General features: G+C 34.5%; 1 protein-coding gene across 4 annotated transcripts in view; it reads right to left on the minus strand.

Annotated features, from left to right (window-relative positions):
• The window catches only part of DACH1 (dachshund family transcription factor 1), a gene marked incomplete at both ends in the record, with an annotated part of 356,233 nt that overhangs the window by 94,044 nt on the left and 234,791 nt on the right, over positions 1-27,398 (minus strand). Inside the window, 4 exons of one of the 4 annotated variants that reach the window (XM_079534828.1) lie at positions 6,255-6,389; positions 8,451-8,586; positions 21,118-21,290; positions 21,795-21,950. The exons of 2 other annotated variants lie outside the window; for them this stretch is intronic. In XM_079534828.1, coding sequence (XP_079390954.1) covers positions 6,255-6,389; positions 8,451-8,586; positions 21,118-21,290; positions 21,795-21,950 — 600 coding nt within the window. The remainder of the gene's footprint in view (positions 1-6,254; positions 6,390-8,450; positions 8,587-21,117; positions 21,291-21,794; positions 21,951-27,398) is intronic. One more of the 4 variants, XM_079534829.1, reaches the window with a different exon arrangement.

Below are 27,398 nucleotides of genomic sequence, written 5' to 3' on the forward strand. Positions count from 1 at the left end.
AAGTTGAAAGGAGGGAACGAATCACATTGTTTCTCTTTGAACTACGATAATACTGGTCCATCTCAGAGGAAAAAAAAAAAAAAACTTTCCGCAGTTTGATCTTGGTGGTCTTTTCCGATCTTGGTGATTCTATGATTCTACCATTCTATTAACTTGCAATATTAACAAATTCTCTAATAACCATGTTACTTCTTCAAACAAAAATCTAACATAAAAATTATTTGGAGATACTTTAGCAAAAGAAGGAGGCATCACAATGAAGTATAAAAAAAAGAACAAAAAAACACCCATAACATAAAATGCCAATTTGCATAAAAATTACCCACACTGTTTGCAAGGGAATACCATGTCTAGGCTGCAATTGTCAGTTTTCAAAAGTGATTTTTCGTTACTTAGCATTTGAAACATTTAAGAAAAAAGTAAAGAAAACCAACTGCAGGGCAGGTTACCAGCACTTCGTTTCTGAAAGTGGAAGACATTCTTAAAACTTTGCTGTAAGTTCTCTTTTCTGTAGCAGAAACCTAAGTATGAAATTATTTCTTTCACTAAAGCCAGGGCATTCAATCATGTACATTTTTAGGAAGAACATATATATCATTCCGTATCCCCTTTAAATTCAGAAAACTATGGTATGTTTTTAGGGTCTTTAGAATTCATTTATAGAGCAGATAGGTAGACCATATATTTTTTTCTTCGTTTGCAAATGCATTGTTTTGAGTAATGTTTTACATTTTTAGCATGAGTGTTCTGTGCAAGAAAAAATACAAGTTTTCTGGCTTCTTTACTAGTAACTAATTTAGAAAAAAACCTTGCAATTTCATTTTTTCCATTAACTCCAATAGTTTTTAACGTGCTTTAAACATTCTTTGGCCTCTTGGGCCGAATGAAGAGGCACGCCAACAGTCACTACACAAAGATTATTTCAGTGGTACTGGCTTTCATTTAGTGTACCTCTATGTTATCTACGAGGTTACAAGTTTAGCTATACGTATTGTGTAGGGCTTTAGAAATATTGAAAGCTCAAATAAAGACTGATTTCACGATGCGATAGATGATAAAAATAGATAGACTGAATTCATTATCATAAGGAATTCCGAACTAATATATTAAGACGAAATAACATTTAGAAATTAGAGTGAGAGTACAGAACGGAAACATGTCAATTGTATTTGCAGATAGATGCCCATCAAGCTCTCTTAATTACCTTCTAGTTCCATTAAAATGAAAATTCTGTGAATACAGGATGTATCAAAATATTTTAGAAAAAATATCACGAAGAAATTGTGCATACATTCTCTCCATATAAATGCATACAAAAATGAAAATGAACACACAAATATATTAACAGAAGAAGTTGCTGGGCAGTAGAGCTGTGAATGAAAATTCGCTTTTAGATCAACTGGCAACAACATCTAGAAAAAAGTTTTTTTTCCAGAGAAATAATTAAAATCATAACAGTGAGCAGAAGCATAATTTAGCAATGTTCTGGAGCTTTTTTCTGCTGATTTTGCTTGAGCACAGGTCAGGCAGAAGAAAATCTTTGTTGATGTTACAATTTCCTCTGAATCTTTCATATTTCTAAAAATATAGCCATATCTGTGCTATATTTATCAAGGTGAATATACAGATATATATATATACACGTGATGTATACTCTCTCTTTCTATATGCAAGAATTTACTGCTGAAAATACAGAATGAATATCTATATATAGGATGATATATTTATCATTAGTTCCTTTTTGATGCTTGACTGCTAACAGTAAAATACAATTGTAATTACAACTTTCAAATATTTAAACTATTATCTATTTCACACTAAGGATAGCATGGAATTTGAACATTTTGTTTTATACGATAGTAGCCAGTAATATAAGACAGCTCACATCTCTAAGGAGGGACATAGAATAAAACCAGAAACAAACACTGAGACTTTTTAATGTGTGGGTTTAATAAAGTTACACCTTAATTGCTGCTATCATAGTAGTCAAGATGAGGTTGCTATTGATAATCTGAAAATTACTTAAGAAATTTCCCCTTATATCAAAGGTAAAAAGCTTTTCTGAAAGAAAGAATTTAGCTTCTTTTATGAACATGGTGAATATTTTATATTTTGTTATAGAAAACAGCATGCACATTTCCAACAAGAAAGTGTCCTTCCCATAACACCTCAAATAACATATTCAATTTAAAATGTAAGCATGACATTCAGGCTTCATTTGCTGTTGGTGTCAATCTAAAAAAATATAAATTGATGCAGACAGAAAATTCTAATCTGATGCCCTAGGGCCAGATTCAATAAAAGACTTAGGCATCTAAATTTGGTGTTAAATCAAGTAACTTTTAGATGTTTGTCCCCCAGAATGGTGTCCTGGGCTGAAGTGAGGACGGAACTTAAGTTCCTACATATTGCATAGGGTACAAATTGCTGGACAATTATCTGCTGGGGGGTTTAAGCAGTCACCAACATCCCTTAACAACATCCAAGCCAGGTACTTCGAAGAAAGTTAACAAGTGAAATTGTAGTCTGCCTAACCCAATATGAAATACAGTGCAGCTATTTGAACATAGCAAAGAGAGAAACTCTGTGAAATGGACCAAGCTATAAATTCCACCTTTCAGGTGCACTAAGACCAGAGGCTAGGGTTGGAAGAGAAAAGGGATGATGTTAAAACATACTTCCTCTTTTAAACAACACACAGTGATTAGAGATTTGTCAAAGATACGTGTTACAACTTCTATTCTCTTTTCTGTCCACAAGGAATAAGGATCTGCACTTCCAACATTAAAGAGGTCAGGGATGAGAAGTTAATTTCCAAGCCATTGATTATTTTGAACTTTTTGTTGAAAAACTTCAGACCAATGGGTAAGAAAAAGATCAGATTTAAATCATCTTAAGCTTAGGTTTGCTGCTAGTTTCTTCTTTCTATGCTTTTTTTGAGATTTCATATACAAAATAACAAAACAGGTTAACAAGATTTCAGCCCCTAGAAACTATTCTTTTCACACTTTCATATGGGGAGATCTGCAGGACCTGAGCTACGACCTGAGCAGGAGTTCTGCACTTTCACTCTTAGTACTAGTAACAAGAATCTACCTAAGAACTGAGTAATACAATATACCTCAGCAGAAATTTAGGGACTATCCAGTGCATTTACGTTCATAGATACTTTATGGTACCTGAAAAGATTCAGTCTCTTAATTTTAAGGTAACAAATTGAATGGATCCTTACACTTCACAAGTCCTTTTTAGCTCTAATTATTTTATAACCTATAATAAATCATAGGTTGCAAACTCAGATACTTGGCTTTGATGGCTGTAAAGTGCGTTAACTAATATTGCATACATTCTATAGCCTGCTTACAGTGAATTTAAAAAATCCACTGTCCTTTAATAAGGAAAAAAGAGTACTGGAAATCTACAATAATTGACTATTACAGATATACAGGTAGTAACATCTTGAATTCCGTATGAATTGTGAGGCAGAAGTGCTCTGCAGCATCTCCTGCAGGTCCTCCATAGTTCAGACTGGAAGTCTGGATGAAACACAACACAACTCAACAGATCTAACTTCTCTTCTCATGGAACTCAGAAAGTGAGTGGAACTTCATATGCCTTTGCTGAGTTTTTTTCCCACCATGAAGATAAGAAATGGGCAAGTTGGAAACAGTATTTGGAATCAGTAGCTGGAAGATATTCCCAACATCCACCATTTACACATTGTCTTTGAAAACAGAAGCTATTCCTAATTTTCTGCAACAAATACTGACATATTGGCAGTGAATCAGACCCAAAGAACCTAACTTGATTCTTGGTGAGATAGTGAAAAACTGTCTGTAATGGAAGCTGAGGTCACTCAGTGCTGGGCACACCAGAATCTGAGAACATATTTTGAAGTCTAAAAGCAAATTAAAAATAAAGAAAACTTCAAGAGTGATTTACTGGTCTCTAAAACCAGTGAAAACAAACTAATTCGCACCACTGGGAATAAATCTGGCTGAATTTAAGTAGAAATACATATAATCTTTAAAACCTGAATAGCATTTTCTTTTTTACATTACTTGTAGATCTGATGAGAAGATGATTAGCCTGTCTTATGCTAAAACGTTACAAATTTGTTATGTTGATCAGCTGTCTGTGTTATAATTTTTTCTCCCCCCTTTCTAACTTCTCTGTTGACAGTAAATTTTTCCTTAAGCTCTGAACACTTCAGATATTTTGACTATTTTCATTTTGTTTTAATGGAAGAATGTTCAAGAAGAGAAAAGGCAGTGCCCTTCTACCAAGCAGGATTTCCCAGGCTCTCAAAGGCTCAATTCAAAACCATTTTGTAGTTGCAGCTGATAGATTCGTGCCAACAATTGTTTAGAAGAAAATGAAATAATGTTTAAATGCTCATGATACTTATTCAGAATATCTGTTTTCCTCTGATTTCTTTTTCTTTTGATCCAGGTTATGAGGGTGATGTCTTCAACTTTAAGAGTACTACTGCCTATCCACATTTGTTACTATTTTTTAACTTTACTACATTCTAACTGATTTGCAGTGTTAAGCAACAGTTTGGAAATCAGATTGCAAGCTCACAGTGACAGAAGTAGATAATTACTATCTCCACGAATATCTATAAGCTAAATCACTTGTTTTTATACAGATTAGATCAGTATTAAAGTTACAGGACTGCTACAAGAGACATGATAAATGTAGTCATGACAGAAAAAAAAATTTAATTTACCCTATCAATCTAGATAGCCCATACTTCTTATTAATTCAAAAGGCTGAAACAGAAGGGAAAAACAAAACAAAACAATAATAATAAAAAAAGAAGCCTCCAACAACAAAAAAAACAACTAGAAAATAGAAGAATTGTCCTAAACAAAGAAAAACACCTGCTTTCTCAGCATTCTCAGCAGTTTTGCTGAGAACAGATCTTGCAAAAAATTTTAACTGGATATTTGGAATATCACTGCTTTGCTTATAGAAAGCCTTTCTTAAAAAAAATTAATGAGGGAAAAACAGTAGTAATTCTTACTATATACTTCTTTTTGCCAGATTTACCAGTCTGATTATACTTCAATGAGTAACTTCAAAGGCTGAAAAAAATCATTTCTGGAAATTTAAAACAAACCTATTTGATCACATCATATTTCACAGCAGGGATACAATTTTGGGGGGCTGAGTGAAGGCACAGTGTAAGCTAAAACAGGTCATGTGTTCAATGAACCAAATTAAATGGTTCATATAACAGAAATGTTTCCATTAATTTTGGGGGGATAATCCTATTAAATATGCCACCTGTCCAGAATAGAAGTGTCCAGATATTAATTTTTTTCATATTTCACTGTTTAAGCACAAAGCAGAGCAAGTATCAACTCATAGCTGATAAAATGTAAAATACAACACAAAATATCATATTTTGAAATCTTTGTCACTGAAGAGAGTTTCTGTAGCTGTTTCAATATGTGGCTGTTATACTTTGTTTTCTCTCTCACTGTTCTCAATTAAGTGTTTGGTTTGTTTTTTTCTGATAAGCTTCAAAATACCTTTTCAATTGATTTTTCTTATTTCTCACCTCCCCTCCAACAAAATGTTTCTTGTCCATTAATAATATTTAAAATTTGTATATATTTAGAAAACATAATGTATGAAATATACCTTTTAAAATTCAACCACTCCTCCAAAACCTCTTGTAACAACTCCGTATAAGAACATAACTTTGAATACCAATAGAGATTAAATGGTGTCATAATCAGTATAAGTGCATGTGGACTATTCACCTAGATCAAACACTTTGGTCATATACTCAATTAAATTTAAATCCCATTATATAATGTGTACCAGCCTCATTTTATGCAATTCCCTAATTTAATGACTTGGTATTAGCCTTTTTTCTTTTTGCACACATGGACTAATTTTCACGGTGCTCAGTTCCTTTGGGAAGTAGGTCATTAAAGTCAACTGGATGGAGACAGAAACTTAATACCTAAACAGTCTTGTATAAGGGTCAGAGACACAACAGTACTGTAAAACTGTTTTTCACTCACTCCCCTTTGTAATATCTGTGAAATTCCCACCTTATATAAATATTGTTCATTAATGTCAAGGACCACAAAATAGAAGAATCCAGAAAGCTATAATTCTCACTAAATTTCTGAAACATCAACAATAAGCACAGTATAAAGTAAATCACAATTATTACTTAGCTACTAAAAAAAAAAAAAAAAAGTGAAACAGTGAAGTACTAATATTCATATTACCTTTCTCAATGTGTATTCTTTTTGACTCATGTCCCATGTCATGACCAGCCAGATCACCTTCTTTAGGCCCAGGAAGGACATTAGGTGACAAACCCATCAGCATTTGGTTCATAGATAGCCCATTCTGATGGACAGCTGCTAGACACAAACACACACAGAAATAAAATCAATTATTACGTTAAAAATATTTATTTCTAATTATTTTACCTACTCCCCCTCTTAATTACTCAAAAAATCTAGTAGTCATAAGGTTACTTAATTAGTGTAATCAGCATATAGACTGTGAGCCAGTTTCTTCTTGTTAAACCTTTCTAAAATCAGCTCAATTTAAAAATGAGAATTCAGTATTTCTTGGGTCAGTTGGATATTTTCTTGTTTATTTAGCAAGAACTGAAATCCCAATCAAAACAGTCAGCAAAAGAACAAAAGGTTCTAAGGGAGACATTTATTGCATGGGGTATAGTTAGCTTTACAAGTTATTTTATGTATTATCTAAATTAAGCATTGTAGTGTTCCAGGTAAGAAATCACCATTTTTCAGAAATTGTGCAACATCAGACTTGCAAATCAGAAAGCTAGAAATCTACAAAAGCTGCTCCAAGAGTCTCACAAACCCAGAAATTCCCAGAAGGTATACTATATCCTTAAATTATCCCTAAAAATTGCATTTGCAACAGGCTTAGCCCATTTTCAATACAACCTTTTTTCATAGGTAACTCATATTTCTGTAGTAGTCATCTTATTCTTGCTGGTGTTACAAAAGCAGATGTTCTTAAGAATCAGCTGTGATGACAACAAACCAGATAGGAGAGAAAAGGATTGTTTCTTTCAGTAAGTTACTGAAGTGATCCTGTGTTTAAGGAACTTTGTTATGATCACTATTGGGAGAAACAACAGGCAGAGCTTCCACTCTTGTCTGCTGGTAGGTAAGCAGATAAAACTAAAGGAAAAAGACACTTCTTAAAAAAAAAAAAAAAGTTTAATTCCACTGCAAAAACAATAGTAATCTTTCTGTTTACTTTTTTATTTTGAAAAAGACATTTACTAGTTGTAATAAATATATAACTCGAAAGAAAAAAAAAGTATTTATTTTTTAATATTTCACTTACGAATTCATAAAAAAATAGGGAAATAGATCACAGTATATGGGATAGTAGTCTAATCTACACTCTCAATTATCCAAGTGATAAGAAAACAGAATTCTCTGCTTGTCATGGTCAGGCCTCATTTATTTTTTTTGGTAACTCATTTTTCAGCATAAAGTAATGACAGATGTTTCATCTGAAAGTCAGTGAAGAACTAACTTTCTGAATGCAGAGTTTGAATGGAAACAGTCTAGAAAACTCATGTTTGCATCTAATCAATACATCTATATGTATATATAGCTACTTCATAGCTATTTTGTAGTCTTCATTTTATATGCTAAATCCTCCAGTTCTACCTGCTGAAGAATTCCACTATGGAAAGATGCTTTGAAAGCATAAAAAACTGCAGTTGAGCAATAGCAAAGGAAATTGATCAGTTCAATAAATTAAATATCCTAAAACAACAGGCACTTTAAACATCGGATCCTAAACTGGAATAATATAGAGCCCACTGTTTCTGTCACATAAATTACATCCCAAACCTAGGGCCTTAATAAAAATGGTATTGCTCTGCGAAATTATGGTTAAATTTCACTCCACTCCATGTGAACTATGAGGTAATAACATTCTTTGTATCAATTCTCACCATTACAAGTTTCTACATTTTAAGAATTTATAAAGTATACATATTTTTAATTTATTTACACTTGTTCTTCTTTTTTTTCCCAAGTAATTCTATGATGTAAAATGCTGCTTATGAAGCCAGATTCATTTCAGAAGTTAAACTAGAGTAGCTTTAAGTAAAAAAGACTTATAACTATATGTTCAGTACTAAAAACTAATCTAGCAAATTGGTTCCTGGCTGTAATTTGTATCTTGTATCTTTATGTTTAATACAACATGATGGCAGTTTATATCAGTACCTGGTAATGTAGCATCAGATATTATGATACTGCAAACTGGGGAACATGACGTTGGGAAATAGATATTGCAGCTGAACTTCTGAACATGATACCTGTGAGATCTATTTAAGATGAGGGCATTTTGATTAGAAAAAACCAGCTGCACCTAATCAAATTTAAAGTGTTAACAAGGAGAACAATGTGACCTACGGATTCTGTCTGAAGAGCTCTCAGTCCGTGCAGGAGAGCTGGACACACTGCTGCTTCGATGAGAGGATGGGTGGCTGCCAGGTCTTCGGCCCTCTTCAAGAGAAGGAGCAGGAGAAGGGCTGTCTGGAACACGTTCCTATACCCCATGAAAAATAAGTTTTAAAAAAAGGCATGTTAAAACTTGGCTTCCAAGGATCATTTCCCTAAACTGTACATACGTCCTAAATCAAAACCTATTTTTTTCTTCCATTGAGGTGTCCAGAATTTGCAGAGTATTCTCAAAAGAAACTTTACAGTTTTAGGACTCAAAACTCATGTTAGTATGCAATGTGAAAGCTGCTCATGCTGTCAGGATTTTAAATTGCCTTCTGGACTACTTACAAAAATAAAGGTTTTGCTTTGCTTTTGGGTTTTATTTTAGTCACTTAACTCAGTGTGCTGCTGAATTGGAAATATACATTTTGTTTACTAGCCTACAGACATTAGCCTTACGGGATGTAAAATAATGTACTTTACTAAATAAATAAAGACCAGACACTGCTGTTTTAACTCCTGATTAATTCTATTCCCTAACTTAGTATCAAAGGACTTTTTGAGAAAAGAGATTTTAAAGAACCGCCATGGGTCATAAAGAATACCAGACCAGAGTCTGAGTGTCTTCCAAATGATGTAACACAAACCAAGAATTAACTAATACTTATTCTAAGAGTGTTTTGCAACTTTGGCCTTATCACTTCTTCAAAATGCAGAAAAAACGCCTACCATCATTCTTCTATCCAGAGGAAAGCATGTCTTAATAGATGGGAGGAGCTACAATGCACTTCAAGACGTCCTTTGATTTTGAAAGTCACAGCATGACGAAAGTGATGGCTCAGACTGCACTTTTTGCTATGTGATGTCAACATGCACCAGAGTGATTTATCCAACAGTTACACAGAACTTTGAACGAAATAATGAACAACAGTTCAGAACAGTCCTTTTTGATAAAAACCTCTATCTTTCCATGCAGTTGGCTAAAATAGTGAGTTAGGTTGGTTCGGTCAAGTAGTTAAAAAAACAGATAATTTTTAAGTAGCAATTCTGACTTCTAACAAAAGAAATGAAGAAAAAGAGTATACATTCAACTCACTAAAAATGTTCAGTAACAAAATAATGCACTTTGTATGTTCAATAACATGTATTAAAACTTCCAGTTACAAATGTCTTTAAAGTGTTTTTCTGAAAAGAGCATCATGCTCCTCACACTGGACATTGATTTTACAACAGTAATTATTCTTCATGCACACTAGTAAGATGAATATTAATTCTGTTGAATGCATTCCTATGACACTTAGCAGCACAACTATTTGCAGTAATCAATAGATTTGTTCTAGGTAAGATTTCCAATAAATGTCTGTTAAATTTGCAAAGGGATTCAATGGGCCTACTAATGCAGTAGTAGAAGACCCTTCAGAACAGTGCTTCAAAATGTTTAATTAGCTAATAGTCTCAGGTTTTTAAGTCAAAAACATTGATGAGAATAGTTTAACTGCATCATAGCTCTAGGCTTATTTTGACTTTGATTGTGTTTATGTATCCATGAACTGGGTATTCAAGAGGAGGATTATAACACAGATGCTTTCCAAATGTAGAAGATTTATTTCTTTAGATTTAGGAGGATTTAAGCATGCACAGCGTACAGATTTGGTATAAATTGGAACACGGTATATTTAATCATTAATTTAATATATAATTTCACTGTTTGGCTTACAACGCATTGTTCTTAGAAGGGTTTCATTAAAATGAAATCCAGTGAGCATGTAAGATTTGAATACAAAGCTGCAGAGTAAATTAATTTATTTAAACAGCTTAATTTGTTTATCCTATTTATTTATGTGTGCTTTTACAGCACACATTATGAGATGGAGAGAGCAAAAGGAATTTACAGGACAACAAAATATAATTATTGTGCAAACAAAACATAATGAGTTTTATTCACACATAATATGACACAGCAGACAAACTCTATGAGAAAACTCAATACACTGGCTTTATCAATACATTTCTAGAAGGCCCTTTAACTCCAAGAAAAAAATGGGATTAAACTATGCAGAATGTATTAATTGAATAACTTAACTCATTTTTATATACAATCTACACCAATTTTTCATCTTTATCAAAACTAACTGCAATAAGAAATGGAAATTTTGCTAATAGGATATTGAAATACTCTGTAGCTCAAACAAGTCAGAGTGATAAACTAACAGTGCTGAATATAAAAGCATTCTCTCTTACTACAGATTTTGTGTATAAAATAAGGACTCTATCTGTGGTAAAATATTAACTTTTTACATTTACAGTGGCTTCGTTCCTCAACGAAGGAAACGTGCAAAAATGTGTTCCTAAATAACTCAACCAGATTTTTTTATATCTTCTGTGAATTTTCTATAAATAAGTCTGCGTGAGACACCAAAGAAGCAAAAGAAGTTACTATGTTCGAATCCTGACAGTAGGACTATGCTACCTGACTCCCAGCAAACAAAACCAATCAGTACAAAAACAAAACAAAAAACAACAACAAAAACCTGTACTATTTTAAACTTCAGAGACACCTATACTTTCAACGAAAGGGTGTTTCAATCAAATGAGATACAGATGATGAAGCCAGTGTAGCCTCATCCAAAACCAAATACCATGGATCAGTTCAAGCGCACATGTGTAGACACTGAGTTCTGTTTCAAACACTGAAGGATTCTGAGATGTCCAAGCTAGGTTCACACGATCTACAAAAGATCTGCCATCTTCTGGACTGGCAGCAAAATGTCAAAAGCATTATGCTTGCACATACTGACTGATGAGTTGAACAGCTTCCAAAAACAACTGACAGTCTTTACTAGAAAACAAGATATGCAGAATTATTTATGACTTGCAAAACATAACCCTAACTAGCTACAATTTTTTCCTCATTTTTTTTACTTCCTTAATTGTTTCTACTTGTACTCATAAGAAAAAGTGGTAGCAAATTAGGACATACGTTGCAATTTAAGATATGGTGACCCTGCTTTTCTGAATAGACAAGGCTTTCAATTAGGAATCAGAACTGGAAGCCATACTAAGCAAACACATAACACACTCTTAAGGGACAAATCTGGAGAGTTCTTTAGTTCAATGCTCTTTACAATCTGATACAAATAATGAATTCTATGTATTTAAGAATCTGATGTTTAACATTTCAAAAATTATCTTCGCATACACAAAGCTTTACTATAAGGACTGAAGTGCCCTTCCTAGTACTCTTACTCCACTGATAAGTCACAGACCCTCAACATTAGTCCACTTTATAATTGGCAAAATTATTCGTGTGATACTGCACTTTTTTAACTTATAAAGAAAAGAGATTTTAAAAGAGATCTTAACATTCATCTCTAGAATTAGAAACCACTCCTTTTTTTTTCAAAAATAATGTTACCCACAACTTAACACTATCTCAGTTTCTCCAAGTAAAATAAAGATGTCTTGCCATACTTAACAACATTCCCCTACATTTTTTGAAAAGCTCTTTGTGTAGATGCAAAGACCATGCCATATGACCCCATACTACAAAATGCCAAGACCATACTATAAGTTCCTTTTTAAGTGACCTCCTATTAACATTTATCTGAATATATCACTAATGCCAATCAGGAAGTCATAAATACTTTCTTCCCAATATAATATATGACTTTTTCTTCTATTCAGATTTTCATTTTTTGAAAACTGCATTACCAGAAGTCACTTTCAAAAATCTACCATCAGGTATACTTGATGGTGTTCAGTTGTTGGTGCCTATAACATTTCTCAAGATTATACATTTCAGGAAACCATGGGTTAATCCGTCTGCTCTAAAAAAGATAGAAAAGAAAGTGTATATTCAAGGCTCTCATCAACTCAGTCATCCCTCAAACATGTCTTTATTCTTTGCCATCCCCATTCCAGAATCATTCTGAAAAAAATTGGATCTACGAACTTCCAATGACCAACCAGTTTTACATGCACAGCCTTAGTCTTCTGCATATTCCTCTCCTAAAAGTACCTAAAGGTATTTCCAGTCTCAGCTTTCTACTGTGTTCTAGTTTGCTTCTCTGTACAACTCATCTCTTGAGCCCGATTCCTTTAATTTTAGTCATGGACTGAGTAGCAGACATGCAACTAAGAATATCTGAAGATGTACATCACCATTAAAACTACTGAGCTGTCTTGATGCTCTTCAGTGATGAATAAACTCCTTTAGAGATGTTTATGCTTTAAGCCATTAAATTGCAGGAGACAAAATTGCTTAGTTGCATTGTCATGCTTTTCAGTAGTTTCAGTGACATCCTACTAAGGGATGGATACATGACAAAAACTTCTTTCATACACAATTCAACTTTTAAAAATATTGAAAAGAAACCAAGCAAACAAAAAAATAAACAGAACACCCTCTTTATTAAAAGAGATTATAACATTTTGAACTTTCTGTGAAGGCACCTGGCTTCTGGTCTTTTTTTCTGGTATGATTATAATAATCTCCTTCAAAATGACCAAAGGAAAGACTTCTTATTCTTCAGCTACATATTGACCTATTTTGAACTCAAGTGATAAGCATTCAAAGAATTGCTTCCTTGTGAAATGACATACTTATCTGACACTGTATTAGTTAAAGAAATGAATTCCTTGGGTATTGTTTGTATTCCCTGAAAAGGGGATATTTTGCTTTTATAGTTTCATCTTTTCCTGAGCTTCAGACTACAAATCAGTGTTTATTACAAAAATTTGAAAATGAGATGGGATAATAAATATTTCCTAACTTCCATAATCACTAATAAAATTGATGTTAACAAACTGAATGCTATAAATGCTTATTTTCCATTTTCTTACTTGAATAACATCGGCTTGTTAAAGATCTTGCTCATGTCCCACTGATGCAAATGCTGTCTCTCACCTGTTTCTTACCAGCATACTTCTAATCTCAGTCAAGAATTGTGACTTTAAATGTTTTCTGTTGTCATTAATTATACAATTTTTTTAAATACTGGTTCTATTTCCTGAAAAGAACATAACTGGCATTAGCATTTTCTTTCTATTTTTGAGTATCTTGAACTTTTTTTGTCTTTTGGACTTATTTAAGATAATCTGACTTCCATTTTGCTTTTCAATCCACATTTTTTCACTGATTTTACCTCAAATCTGATTACTGTTCACATCATAATACTGATAAATTACAATATAAAATGTGGAAAGAAATTAATAGAAAAAAAAAAGGACTGCATGTTTACTATATGATATAGGGAACATTAGCTAAGAGAAGTTAACTGTCAAGAAGTAAAAACAAGACTCCAAGAAATTGTTTAACAGTACTTCACTGTTTAAGTTTAGGAAGCAGCAGTAGGAATTCATTCCTCATATTCTGTTCAAACTGTACATCCAGCCAAACACCAAGAATGAGATTCATCTGACTAAATGCAGTCGTCTACAGTACAAATGTTTACTTCTGAGTTAGTCACCCTAGGCTCATTTTTTACTCATACATTTACACCTCCAAGGTACAATTCACCTCACTGTAAAGCAGCAATCTAGAACAGGTCCAATAAGTTGTGTCATATAAGACAGCAAAATGAATCCCATTCATTGTACCTCATGGCCATTTTGCATCACATTAATCTTCCACCACATACATAGCTCCCTGTTAGATATATGCAAATTGCCAAACAAAAAAAACTTTACTACCTTCCCCATACTGTTTGCTATCTGTAGCTACCTATTCACATAGGCGTATGGATGTTTTTAGTTTCAAACTGTGTGCCAGAAATATATTTGTTTAAGCAAGTAAAATAATCTTATTTTATTTAAAAAAAAGAAGACATTATTCCCAGTCAGAACCTGCCAGAAATGATTCTCTAAGTTCAGAATAAAGCAATAAAAAACTCAAATAAATAATTTTGATTACACAGATAGAATTAATAATTAAAATGAGACACTGTCCTCCAATATAAAGCTGATTAAGCCATAATAAATGAGTTCAGCTACACTTTGACCTTACACTAAATGAACAAAATGTGCATACATGTGTTCATACACATATTTATATTAACTCAAAATAATAAAATAAGTGATTCTAACTAGTTTGGAGATTCTCTCTGTTATGCAGAAGTTCTTAAGTACAATTTTAAGGTATCCTCTGTGGTCATGAAGACCACATATGAAATAGTAGCATTTTAAAATACACTTAAAGCTTTTTAGTTATATCACAGTTTTTATATTTGTTTTCCTAGTCAATACATCTAAAGCTGGATGTACTTCTACTTTTTTTTTAAATATGAAATCAAATTTTGTAGAATCATCATAGAATGGGTTACATTGGAAGGAATCTTGAAGATCATCTAGTTCCAACTCCTTTGCCATGGGCAGTGCTGCCATCCTCCAGATCAGAATTGCCGAGAGACCCATACAGTCTGGCCTTGAGCACCTCCAGGAATGGGGCATCCACGGATTCTCTGGACAGACAGTGCCAGTGCCTCACTGTCCTTTGAGTAAAAATTTTTTTCCTAATGTCTAACCTAGATCTTCCCCTCTTTCCCCTCTTTTAGTTAAAAGCCATTCCCCCTTGCCTATTACTATCACAATCACATGAAGAGTCGGCCTTCCTCCTGCTTGTAAGCTCCCCTCAAGTACTGGAAGGCCACAAAGAGGTCTTCTCCATGTTGTCTCTTCTCCAGGCATAATGTGACCAACTCCCTCAACCTGTCTGCACAGGAGAGGTGCATCAGCCCTTTGATTATCTTCATAGCCTGAAGAGATTATTTTAAAACAAATCTGTCAGGTGCTATCTTGGTTAAATAATTCGTCAATGTCTAGTTAAGGATGAAAAGTAGATACAACCTCATAAACAAATGTAAAAGCAGTGCTGTGATATACATTATTTTCATGTATTTAGTATGCAGTGGAGAGCTGCTGTGTTGCTGGTCACTTTTTCATCTGCAGTTACTTCTTCATTTCTCACTTCATTCTTACTGTCTTCCAGAAGTTAGAAAGCTGAAGCACAACTTTTGATTCTGGCTGCTCTGTTTCAACTATTACAAAGAAGAATTATCTCAAGTTGCTATTAATATGAAGCATGACCTTTATATTTTCGTATATCTTTCTGCTGACTGAAAAAACTGATGCAGTGAAACTGCTAACAAGCGGAATCTTTGAAACCATGGGCAGGTTACGAAAGCCACCTCATGTCTTAAGCATCCCCAGGTCACAGCTGTCACACTTACTGCTATTCACTGCTGTCAGAATCTGCTGTCCATGCTTCTTGTTGCCCTCCTCTTATTAATCCAACTGATATATCTAAGTATTCAATTCCATAAATACATCTAGTGTTTACCTCACGTTTGAAAGGGCACAATACTCTTCCAAAATACAATTTTGAAGATTTTATCAGTGCTAATTGTCAAATCCAAAGTGTTGCTATCTAAGGTTTCACTTTTACTTTTGTCTTTGTCTCTTCCTCTGAACATAGCAGAATAAAACGTTGGATAGCACATATTCTTAGCTTCATTCCACTTTCTTATGAAGAAATGAATATAACCCACTAATTAAAGGTATTTGAAGCCTTATGAATTTAAAGATAACAACACTAAATCCGAACTCGGTGAATTGGAAGGAAAGGCCTGCAAGTCATCTATCATGGCATCATTCAAACAGTCAGTTCTTCCATCCAGTGAACCAGCAGATTTATAAGCTAGAGACAAAGACTTAACTTTTATTCTCATTTACTTAGTTAGATAAAGTTACTCTGGATTATTACTTTTCAGAGCAGAAATTTATCTTAGGTAACCTAACTTTCAGAGTTTAGACTTATATACATCTAATACTGTAGTTCTGAATGCACAACGGATGTTCCAAAGATAGTTCCCTCTTATTTAATGACGTTGGCCCACAATGTCAGAGGCAGATGTTGGTGTTACAACAATAGAGGCTAAACTTTCCCACCAATATTCCATTATATTTTGTTGCCATGTGACAGATGGTAGCAGAGGGACAGTCTGCCAAAATGGCGTCCGACATGGAAGGACATATGGAGCAAAGCTGCATCACTGAACTCCTCCACATGGAAAAGATGGCACCAACTGACATTCACTGAACCTTGTTGAATGTTTATGGAGACCAAATACTGGATGTGAGCATAGTGAGGTGGTGGATGGTGCATTTCAGCAGTGACAACAATGACAGTGAGTCACTTCTGTTGGTGCAGATTTTACATACATAGTGTATAGGTTCTTGTTCATCACTGGTGGAAAAGCACAGCTAATGGTGATGACTGTGTTGAAAATATAAGTAGCTGAAAATTTGGTCTACCAAATAGTGTCATTATGTTCTTTGAATCTGTTTTAGTTTCTATGGAAAAAATAGGAGGCATTACTTTCAGAGTGATCTACATACACTGACATTTCAGGTTATAATTATGAACTCTAACATCGTGACTCACAGTCTTTTAAAATCAGCTTGTGGAAAAATTGTCACTGAAGAAAAATATTTAAGTAAAATAAGGGTTAAAGGATTGATCCAGAAGATAATGAAAACAAAAACAAAAAGTCTGAAAAATCAGCAGCAGAAGAAATGAAGATATGCCTCTAATAACAAACACTTCTATTAAAGAGAACAAACTCACTATTTATCCATTCTTATAAAAATAAAGAAAAAACAGCTTTGTCCTTCTCGCTTACAACTGTTCTCTACAATATTTATTTTAATTGCAGTGTAAGCTATTATTCATTGCCAGAGCAAGGTTCAGAAAGTATGCTGATCAGAGTTTCATTCTCATCTACTCACTCAGTGCATACAATTTAACAGGCACAAAGCTCATCGCCTCTGACTGTTGCTAGTGAGGGGTAGGTAAATTACCAATGGCGTTACAAGCATGTTCATGGAAAAAAACTTCCCAGATGGTGACCTCATGCTTTCATGTTGATCAGGTTTTTCTTTCAATCCTGTTCAGTATTAAAAAATACAATCATAGTTATTTGGCTGTTGTCTCTGTCTACATCATCATATTCATCTCTCCTAGGCAAAAGCAGAGGACATAAATGTGGACACATGGTGTTTCACAAAGGTGCTGAAGAATAAGAATGTGTATCAGATCTTAAGCACTCACAGAATTACTAAAATGATTATATGCAGGAAATTTTACACTTAGACGTGAGTTCTGGATGGCAGATTTTCACTCTTTTATTTCCGTATCTACATTTGGTATAAATGTATTGTCAACAAATATGTTACAGGTTGTGACTGAAGAAGATACAGTGATTCTTCGATAGTGACTTCATCAGGTTTTATGTAAATATCCAAAAATTGTGTAACTAGATGTACAAACTTTGAAAAATACGTATTTCATTCCTGAATGAGCATACACTTAAAAAAAAAAAGAACAAAAGTTAATTTGGCCATTTAAGAACACTTTGTTGTAAATCCTCAACTTTCTAATCCATGGTTATGAGTACACCGGGTGGGAACATGAAACTTGATTTGCTAAATAACGCACAAGATGTTATGCCAGGAGCTGCAAAAAGGTTGGTTTCTGTGGTGAAGGTTTTATTAGCATAAATAAAAGATGGCTGAATTTTCGAAATTACATGTGTAGATAAAGAAGAGATAAATACCGTCAATTACTAATTACTAATACAAATACATTCTTCAATAGCAACATTTTTGGGAAAAAAAAGATTTTTCAGTTACAAAACACTGCTAAAATGTTTCAAAATCAAAATTGCTAGTTACTTTCAAAATCTTCACCAAAGTTGGAAACTATCTTTCTAAATAGATGAACTACAAGAATGAACTTTGAAGATTTTAAGGAACCCTGATAAGGAAAAAAAAAAACTTGGTATGGTTCTATTTGTGGTTAAAATAATACATATAATTACATGGTGATAGTCTCTCTTTCAGAGTCCAGTAATTTTGAACCTATTAAACAGCTGTAGATCTGATTAACCAGGAGTATTTCTCATCTAAGTCCCTGCAGGTTCCAGCAATATTGCCATAATGGGGTCAGATCTGAGAACACAGCAGGCTCAGTTCCCATAACCTGCTTCCTAAAAAGTAAATTTTTTTCATATAACCCAGGAGCTACATTGTACTACAACTGCACATGTTTGATAAAATTTTTAAGCAGAAAATTACAAATACTAGTGAAAAATCAAACTCTGAGCTCTTACATAGGAACTAAAATACTTGCAGATAATGAAAAAAATGGAAATATTAGTAAATAGAGAAAACAAACTTTTGTTTTCTTAGTAATTCTTCTCAACCGTATTTCTGCATGCGCTCAATCCCAATCTTCATTTTTTAGATACCTCTCTAATACCAGCGGTCACTGTTCCCGTTAAGAAAATAAATTTAGAATGAAACATAGCACCACTTATGTTTCAAAGAACAACTTTAGTATCGTGTAATTCTACAAAGAATCACAGAATGGTAAAGCCTGGAAGAGACCTCTAGAGTCCAAGCCTCCTACCAAAGGAGGCTCCCTAGACTAGGCTGCACATGTAGGTGTCCATATCGGTCTTGAATATCTCCAGAGAAGGAGATTCCACAGCTTTGCTGGGCAGCCTGATCTAGTGCTCCATCACCCTTACTGTGAAGTTCTTATGCACATTTGTTTGGAACTTCCTTCCGTCTGTGGCTGCTTCCCCTTGTCCTATTGTTGCATACCACTGAAGAGTCCAGCCTCACCCCTTTGCATCCGACACATTAGATATTTATTGACATTCATCAGACCCTCTCTCAGTCTTCTTTTCTCAAAGCTGAACAGACCTAGGTTGCTCAGCCTTTCCTCATAAGACAGATGTTCCAGGCCCTTTATGATCTTTGTGCCACACAACTGGACTCTTTCCAAGAGGTCCCTGTCTTTTTTGTACTGGGGAGCTGTACTGGGCACAGTACTCCAGGTGAGGCCTCACCAGGGCAGAGTAGAGGGGGACGATCACCTCCCGTGACCTGCTGGCCAAGGCCTTTTCAATGCACCCCAGGATGCCATTGGCCTTCCTGACCACCTGGGCACACTAATGGCTCATGGCCAACCTGCTGTCCACCAGGACCCCCAGGTCCTCTCTGCAGAGCTCCTCTCCAACAGGTCATCCCCCAACTTGTACTGCTGCATGTGGTTATTCCTCTCTAGCTGCAAGACTCTACACTTGCTTTTGCTAAACCTCATCTGGTTCCTCTATGCCCAGCTCTCCAGTCTGTTCAGGTTTCGCTGAATGGTAACACAACTTTCAGGTGTGTCAACCATTCCTCCCAGCTTTGTATCATCAGCAAACTTCTACTTAACTAAAGACAATTCAAGTGAAAACAGAAGAACAAAGGTGCAGAAACCACTATAAAATCAAACAGTGAATTATCAGCAGAGCATACATATATCCACATTGAGTAAGTCAGACATTAGGGACAGAATCTAATCCTGTTGACATAACACCTCAACAAACAATTCTTCTAAAAGCAATGTCTGAACACTTTGTATCATCAAAGATATGACAGAGGTGCCATGGTAGGCCTCCAATGGAGATACTACATTTGAAAGTGCAGATACCTAAAATAGGTCATAGGACTGTATTTTTCTAGGCTCATCACAACACTTTTGACTGAATGATTGTTTATGAATCTGAGCTTGTTCAGTTACTCAGAAAGAGGAGAGGAGCACAAGCATGTGGAATGTCTCAATTAGCTAACTTTTTTTTCACTCTGCTTGAATCATCTGAAACTTCAAAACTTTTGTAATTCCTAATTTGAAGGTCTAAAGATTTTACATGTACTCAATTCTTGTCAAAGGAATTGCAGTAAAGGATAGATTTCATAGCCATAAAGTATCAAATAACCTTGCCGCCATGTCTTCTTCTAACATATGGAAGTTCATACACAAGTTTGTGTACTTTTTAAAACTCATTTATTACAACTAAAGTAGGATAAAGATATAAAATGTAAATTTCTGAAAAAATGTGGAATTACATCATAAATATGCAGTGGTAAGGGAGAAATGCTTGTATAATAAATACAGACCATTCTCAGTCAGAATGAAAAAAAACTCCGCTAAATAGCTCCACAATCAAATTAATCTGGGCTGGAGGCTGCTGCTCTTGGAGGCAATAAAACTTAACATGGGTAGGAAGTTTCAGGCTGAGATTTCTCTACTACTGTTCTGGTCTGGAGATTATTGGGTCTGTTTTGCACAACTTAATTGCATTCTGTTACAGTATTTGGCAATTTAGAGGCAAACATCAAGCCTTTCAGCCTTCCTCAGATGCTTGGAGTATCTTAGAAATGCTTAGTACTACAAGTTGAAAACACAGACAGATTGTCTTGATCTGTTCCAATTTAACAATGAAGTAGTTTTTAACTTGACACGTAGAGGAACATGCTATTAGATTACAGACTGTTAAACACAAGAAATCAGAAAGCGATGTATTTTGCATGAAAGCTGCCTCAAGTTGAGCACTGTTTTAATATTGATTATGAGAGGGGAGAATCAAGAAGGTAAAACTGGACACCAGCAGCCTACTTCTCAGAGCTAAGAAAACTGTTTTTCTTGTATGTACTGACTTCATGACTTACCTTAAAATTTCTGACACCTGCTTATCTTTGTAACAGATGTGAATGTGCAACAATTTTACCTCTCTTTTAATATTACCTTAATAACAGATGTCTCAACTCTGGATGGAGGACTCTGCACTTGTGCTGCTGCTGCCATGTTGGCAATGGTACTAAGATGATTCATCTGGCTCATTGCCATTGTGACAGATGCTGGAGGTAGGCTCACAGGAATTAATGGGTGGGGCATCATCATAAACGGAAGCTCCAATCCTAGAGGGAAAAAAAAAGAAAAGAAGGAAATAGTTTTATCTATTTTTGCATTTTTAATTTTTTCTCCTGATGGCAAGATGGATGGTTAACATCTCAAGACAATGCACCAATGTGTCAGTTCTTCTCTGGTTTATACATGTGTAAATCACAAGCAACAACGGAGAGTTTTTAGACACAAGGAGAGGCTATACATTTTAATTTGTTCATATCAATGTAATGTTGTATGGTATCACTGATAAACAACAGCAGTTTATTAAGTTTTCTAACATATTCTGCCAGATGTCTTAGCAATGCATTACTATGCCACTTATACATTGGTTATCAAATAAGTATTGCATACATATTTGTTCTTTCTCATCTCCACTTCTCCTGGTTGTTACTCTGAAGGAAGTATTCTAACGCTCCCCACATCTTTGATTTCTGATAGCCTATTTATGTAAACACAAAATAAAGACAAGAATTGGAAAGCTGCCGATATTAGTGCTGAAAGATGTCAACCCGTACCATTTGGCAGAAGGTGGTTCTGTTGAAGAGGATTGAGAGGATGGCTAACTGGAACATTATGTTGCCCAGGCAAGTTGGGGTGGTTAATAGAGGCCTGTGATCCTTGGGTGGGGGGAGACTGAAGTTTTTCTTTATCCCAAGAACCATCACTGCTGCCTGTGGGGAACGAATATATATTATTTGGATGAAGGAGGACCCCTAATTTTAGACCTTTGAATACTGTAAGAAGGCCAGTAATTTTTTTTCGCAAGGAATAATTTTTATTTTATTTTTTGAATATGTGGGATAGGGGAAGGACTTTCTTGAGGTTTTGTTGTTTGTTTTTTCCACCTACTGAAGAAAATGTAAGGATAAATTTTCAAGTCCAGCCAGAGCACAAACCTAAACGTATTAGAGTTGTGCCTAATTGTATTAGAATTGTGCTCCTTCACATGAAGTGTGTGTTTGATGTATTATTATTTTTACATATACTTCTGCCATTGATAGAAAGTGCAAAAAAACTGCTTGTGGAATTTGTTTTATATGTGTTCATTATGTCTGAAACAAATAATTTTGCCTATTATGTCAATTCAAATTCAAACTACGTTAATATTTCTTCTTGTATTCATGAATGAACAAACACTGTAGAAATTAAAAAAATTATTTACTGAAGGCACCAGCATACGTTCTTTCATGCCTGGTTGACATTTCTGTGTTGAATATTCAATTTTTGTTTCATATGATTAATTAAAATATATGGAATTATTTAATGATTCCTGAAGTCTTTTCCTAGTGGAATGGAATGGACAAATTAGGGTTGAGATGAGTTCATATATTTGTGAAATATTCTTTTTTGTTATAGCAGATTCTCTGATACAAATACCCACAAGATTAAATGGAAGAATACAATTAAAGGACAATAAAAATTCACTTAAAATTTTTAGATTTGTTCTGAAAACACAATATTCATTGTGCATATTAAGGTGTAACGTAGAGACTGAGCGTATCTACACACCTAAAGTAATCCATATAATCACTGTATGAGTTTGTATGTTTATTGCACACCATCAATAAAACAATGTTAGAATATATTAATATCTCTACTTGGATGCATTCTCAGCAGCATGAATGCACATCAAGAATATATGATCTCCTTCCTTTTCCTATGGTATGCAATGTCATCCTCCTTACTGAAACTTCCTATTACTTTCATGAAAACTGATAAGTCTTGATGAGTCAGAACTGATTTAGTCAAAATTTAGCATTAGGGAATAAAGTAAAGTGCATATTTCTGAGTGTTTTCCTGCATACATCTTACTACCCAATAAACAGGGCCTGGAAAAGAACAAAAGTAATACCACCTCCTCCTCACTTTGGTAGAAAAGGAATTAGCACATTAGTCTTGACTTTTTTTTTTATATCATTTTTATGGGATGACAAAAGCACAGAAGTTGGTAGAATTCCAATTTAATTTCTCTACATCTATTAAAAACCTGATTGTAAAAGCTGTACAACACAGTTTATAATGAAAAAACACTCCATTATTGCCGTGATTTTCTTTCCCTTGTTACTCTATGAAGATAGTTAAGGCTCAATATAAATCCTAACTCATTAGCTCAATACTGTCTGTATCCCAGTGTAAATTGTTCAGAAGTAGGTAATGAAAATGAAGTCTAAACTCACCCAAAATCAAACAAAGCCATTTTATGAAACAATGAAAAGAATCAATTACATTAGATACTTTTAACATTTTAAAGAAACTGTCACCACCTTTATTCAGTGTACACAGCCAGTCTGGTTAATATCTGACTGGAATCTCATCACCTTTGATAAGTGAATATATTTTCTCATATTCTGAGAACCATCAAATGCATACATAAATAAAAGAGCTTAATAGCAGCAGGGAAAAAAAAAAATTCTTCTAATTTCTCAATTTTTTGTGAATTGCTGCTGTGACATATACATTTCGTTTATTCCAAATGTTCATTCATTGAAAAGTCTGACAGTAGAAATAACAGTTAAACACAAAAAAATGAGTTCATTAATTTAAGACAAAATGTAGGTGCTGATGCCAATGTGCATTTAACGAGAAGAAGACAGGTAGCTCCAAAGGGCAATTCAACCCATCTTTGAGTGCATAAAATAGTATAGCATTTGTATGATGCTTAGGGCTTCATTACAAAACAACCACCAAAAATCTGACTACATAATGTCAAACATTGGGCATAAAGAAGTCCAATCTAAATTTTTGCACCTGTTAATAAAAAGTTCAGCAACTTTGCTTCTCGTATATGTTGTCAGAGTACATCCTGTTTGTCCATGCTGCTCCCATTTCGTGCTCATTGCTGTCTTGCTGTAACTAATGTGAAGCCAGAGTAAGCCCTGAGCGTTGGTTGATTAGTTTAACCCAAGTGGAACTACCCTGTGATCATGATGCAATCAGTACTGCCTGGTGACCAGGTAATGCCTACATGCACACGAAATGGAGAGGGAAAGACCATAAGAGACAAATGGAATGAATGCCCTCTGGGCTTGCCTACATCTCTCCAGTAAATGCAGAAAAAGCTTTTACAGATGGATTAAACTTATACGGCTTAAGTAAGATGAATCTAGGCCAAAATGTTTTGCTTTTTTAGCTATAAACTCTCCGATCATCATCCACTGAAAACTCTTCTCTGGACATTTATTCCTGTTCTTAAAAATAAATAAAAAATATGCACAGTTTGTAAAATATGTTTCACACCTGGGGCAAAATTCTTGGATTCACACTTAAAGCTACTGCAGGACAACATTTTACAAATCAGTTAAACATTTTTCTTCTTAACTTTCCCATCCAAAGATGCTGAAATACATATGTGACTTATATATATAGGATATACATGGAGAATACATTGTATATATATTATATATATACAATGCATTAGTGAATATATGAATATTTGTTAATAGGCACAGAAGACTTCTGCATTTCAGTGTCACAGAGCTGGTGAACTCCCTGTGATATTTTCCTTATTTATCTGCAGTGCAGTTAATTTCATATTATACACTGACGTTCACTATGGAGATGGTGTCAATTCCACTGCAAACTTTCCTAGTGTGGTCACTGAATGTTGCATGGTTAGTTGAAGATTGCCAGTTATGGCACTAATTATGTGGCTCAGAAATCAGAGCTTTTTAAAATTACTCCTTTCTGCTTCCAAACTACATTGTCTGTTGTTTCAGAATGATATCAAAGCCAATAATAAATTGGGTTAGAGAATATAAGCTTAAGCTAGCAAAGCACTGAGGCTAGTGTCTAGTCAATGACAGACCGCTTAGTATTTGCAGTTTAGTATTGTCTGTGAAGATTTGTTTATAGTGAGTCATAGGCAGAATCCAAACTATAATACTAGGAACCACTTTCAAACTACATGCTGTTGCACTTATAAGTAGACAGACAGAAAGAAGCAGTCCTGGCCATTTGCTGTGAATTTCTTACATTAGTTAAGCATAACAAATTTCCTTTCAGAGGAAACAGTAATTTTCATTAATGTCAAAGCAAAAGTTTAAGTTTAATTCATGGACACTACTCACCATCTGCTCAACTAAGTGCTAAGTGCTAGCTGCACATTCTGTCACTTTTTTAATTTTATTTAGTCTTAATGCATACAATGGTATCAAAGAGTATCAAAAATCTGTTTCCTTCTTTCTCTTCACTTGTTGCCCTGCTGAAAACATTCGTTTTTCCAGTTTTCATCAGTAGTTGTCAAGTCTTTGTAATAGGATTAAAAGTCTGGACACCTGATATCCCTGGGTGCTGCAGTTCACTCTCATAAACACTGTTTGCTTTAAATTGAGAGAAAATCATTTTTTAGTGGCATAATTAATTAAATTATGCAAAGTGTTCCAGATTCAGCACAACATTTTCTGAAGCAGCAATTGGAAGCTCTACATTGTATTCAAACTTACGCTGCATTTCAATTGATGCCGCACTAGGCTGACCAGAGTAGCATTTTCAAGGCTTTCCGGCACAAGGGACTCAATTTGGAAATGTAGATGCTTAATGTTAAGTGTTCAAACTCCATACATGGATGCTTCAATGGGCAATTCAGTTGCCAGCTATGTCTTTCATGTGCTAAAGTGCATATAAAAACTTGAAATTAAAGTTCCAAATGTTAGTATACATTTAAAAATTGAGCTCAGAATGTCTCATCATGAACAGTCTGATGGAACAAAACCAACAATAAATTTTCATAATTTAAAATATTACAGAATTCTGTGTTTTTCCCAGAAACTAATATTCCAGCATGTATTTTCCGTAATGTCAACTACTTTCTCCCATAATCAGCAGTTATGCAGCAAACCATTATTTGTACACTAAACTGGGTCTCTAAGAGCCTGATGCCTGGATTATTTGTATTAATTTGTAGCACAATTAGGTAGCTAAGGATGGTAATAATAAACAAAAATAATTCTGGACTGGAAAGTAATGCAGTCAAGTAAAAGAAAATGAAGCAGAAAACTAGGCTGTACACTATGAGCCATGTAAGCAAACTCTGATTTAAGCACACAAGATTCATTTTTAGAAACTCATCTCATATTTCTTAATTCCTTTTCCTTTCTCATTCTGTTCCATTTAGCATTCAGTTTGCCTAAATTAATGTTCCTACAAATAAGCTAAGCTAGTTCCCTTTATAACAAACACGGATATTAGAACAGGCTCTAGAGAACTGTTGAGCTCACTTCATGGGAGCTAGGTATCTTTGGTCAGCTGAATCTAAATCCAAATCTCGTGGCTCTAGTGACTGCAGTGGCTCTCCTCCCAGACTCAATTCAATTCCCCCCACACACACCATGTGACACAGCGAGAATGATTTTAGACATTCTCACAGGGTTGGTGACATGGCACCTGCAAGTCATCTGGAGATGGAAGTAAAGCAGCATACTCCTGGGTATCTAAGATAATAGAAACATAGCTATGTCTGAGCAACTGAGTCAAACTTGTTATGATGACAGATGAATTTTAAAGGCAAAACTAGGTAATCTTCCAGGCCGTCAGGTCTTCTCTTTCTTTCATTAGAAAACTTATTTTATGGCATCTTGAAGAGGACTCTATGCTTGTCTTTAGGCAAGTGAATCCTAGCCCTGGCGCAGGAAGTGTTTCAGGTAATATTATTACATACACAGGCAGTACCATGCGGCAAAAAGACAAAAGAGTCTGAATTTCTACTATCAGCTCAAATCTATTCATTTGTTTGTTTATTTTTGGTATTACTGATCTTCTTTCAGTCCCCTTAATCTTTCAAACAAGCCTGCCGTTATCTTCTGTGTTTGCTGGAACAAATTGTATCTCAGCAACAATTACCAAACAAAGCATCAGTATCAGCTGTGTTGGCTCATTTTTCTGAAGTGGACTATTCTTCACTATCTATGCTATTTATGTCTACTGGAAAATATGCATAATAGCATGTTAAAAGTAGGTAATTTTAGCATGTGATGATGTGGAATCTCTCATACTACTCTTCAAATCAAATCCTTCTTCTTTAGACTTGATTGCTATAAATTTGTGATTTCATTGTTGTGTAATTCAGTTCAGTCTCCTGAAATCAACTATATCCCATACCCCCTTACCTGCTTCCCTACTTA

The sequence above is a fragment of the Tetrao urogallus genome, assembly GCF_951394365.1.
Source record: "Tetrao urogallus genome assembly, chromosome: 1".
Taxonomy (NCBI): domain Eukaryota; kingdom Metazoa; phylum Chordata; class Aves; order Galliformes; family Phasianidae; genus Tetrao; species Tetrao urogallus.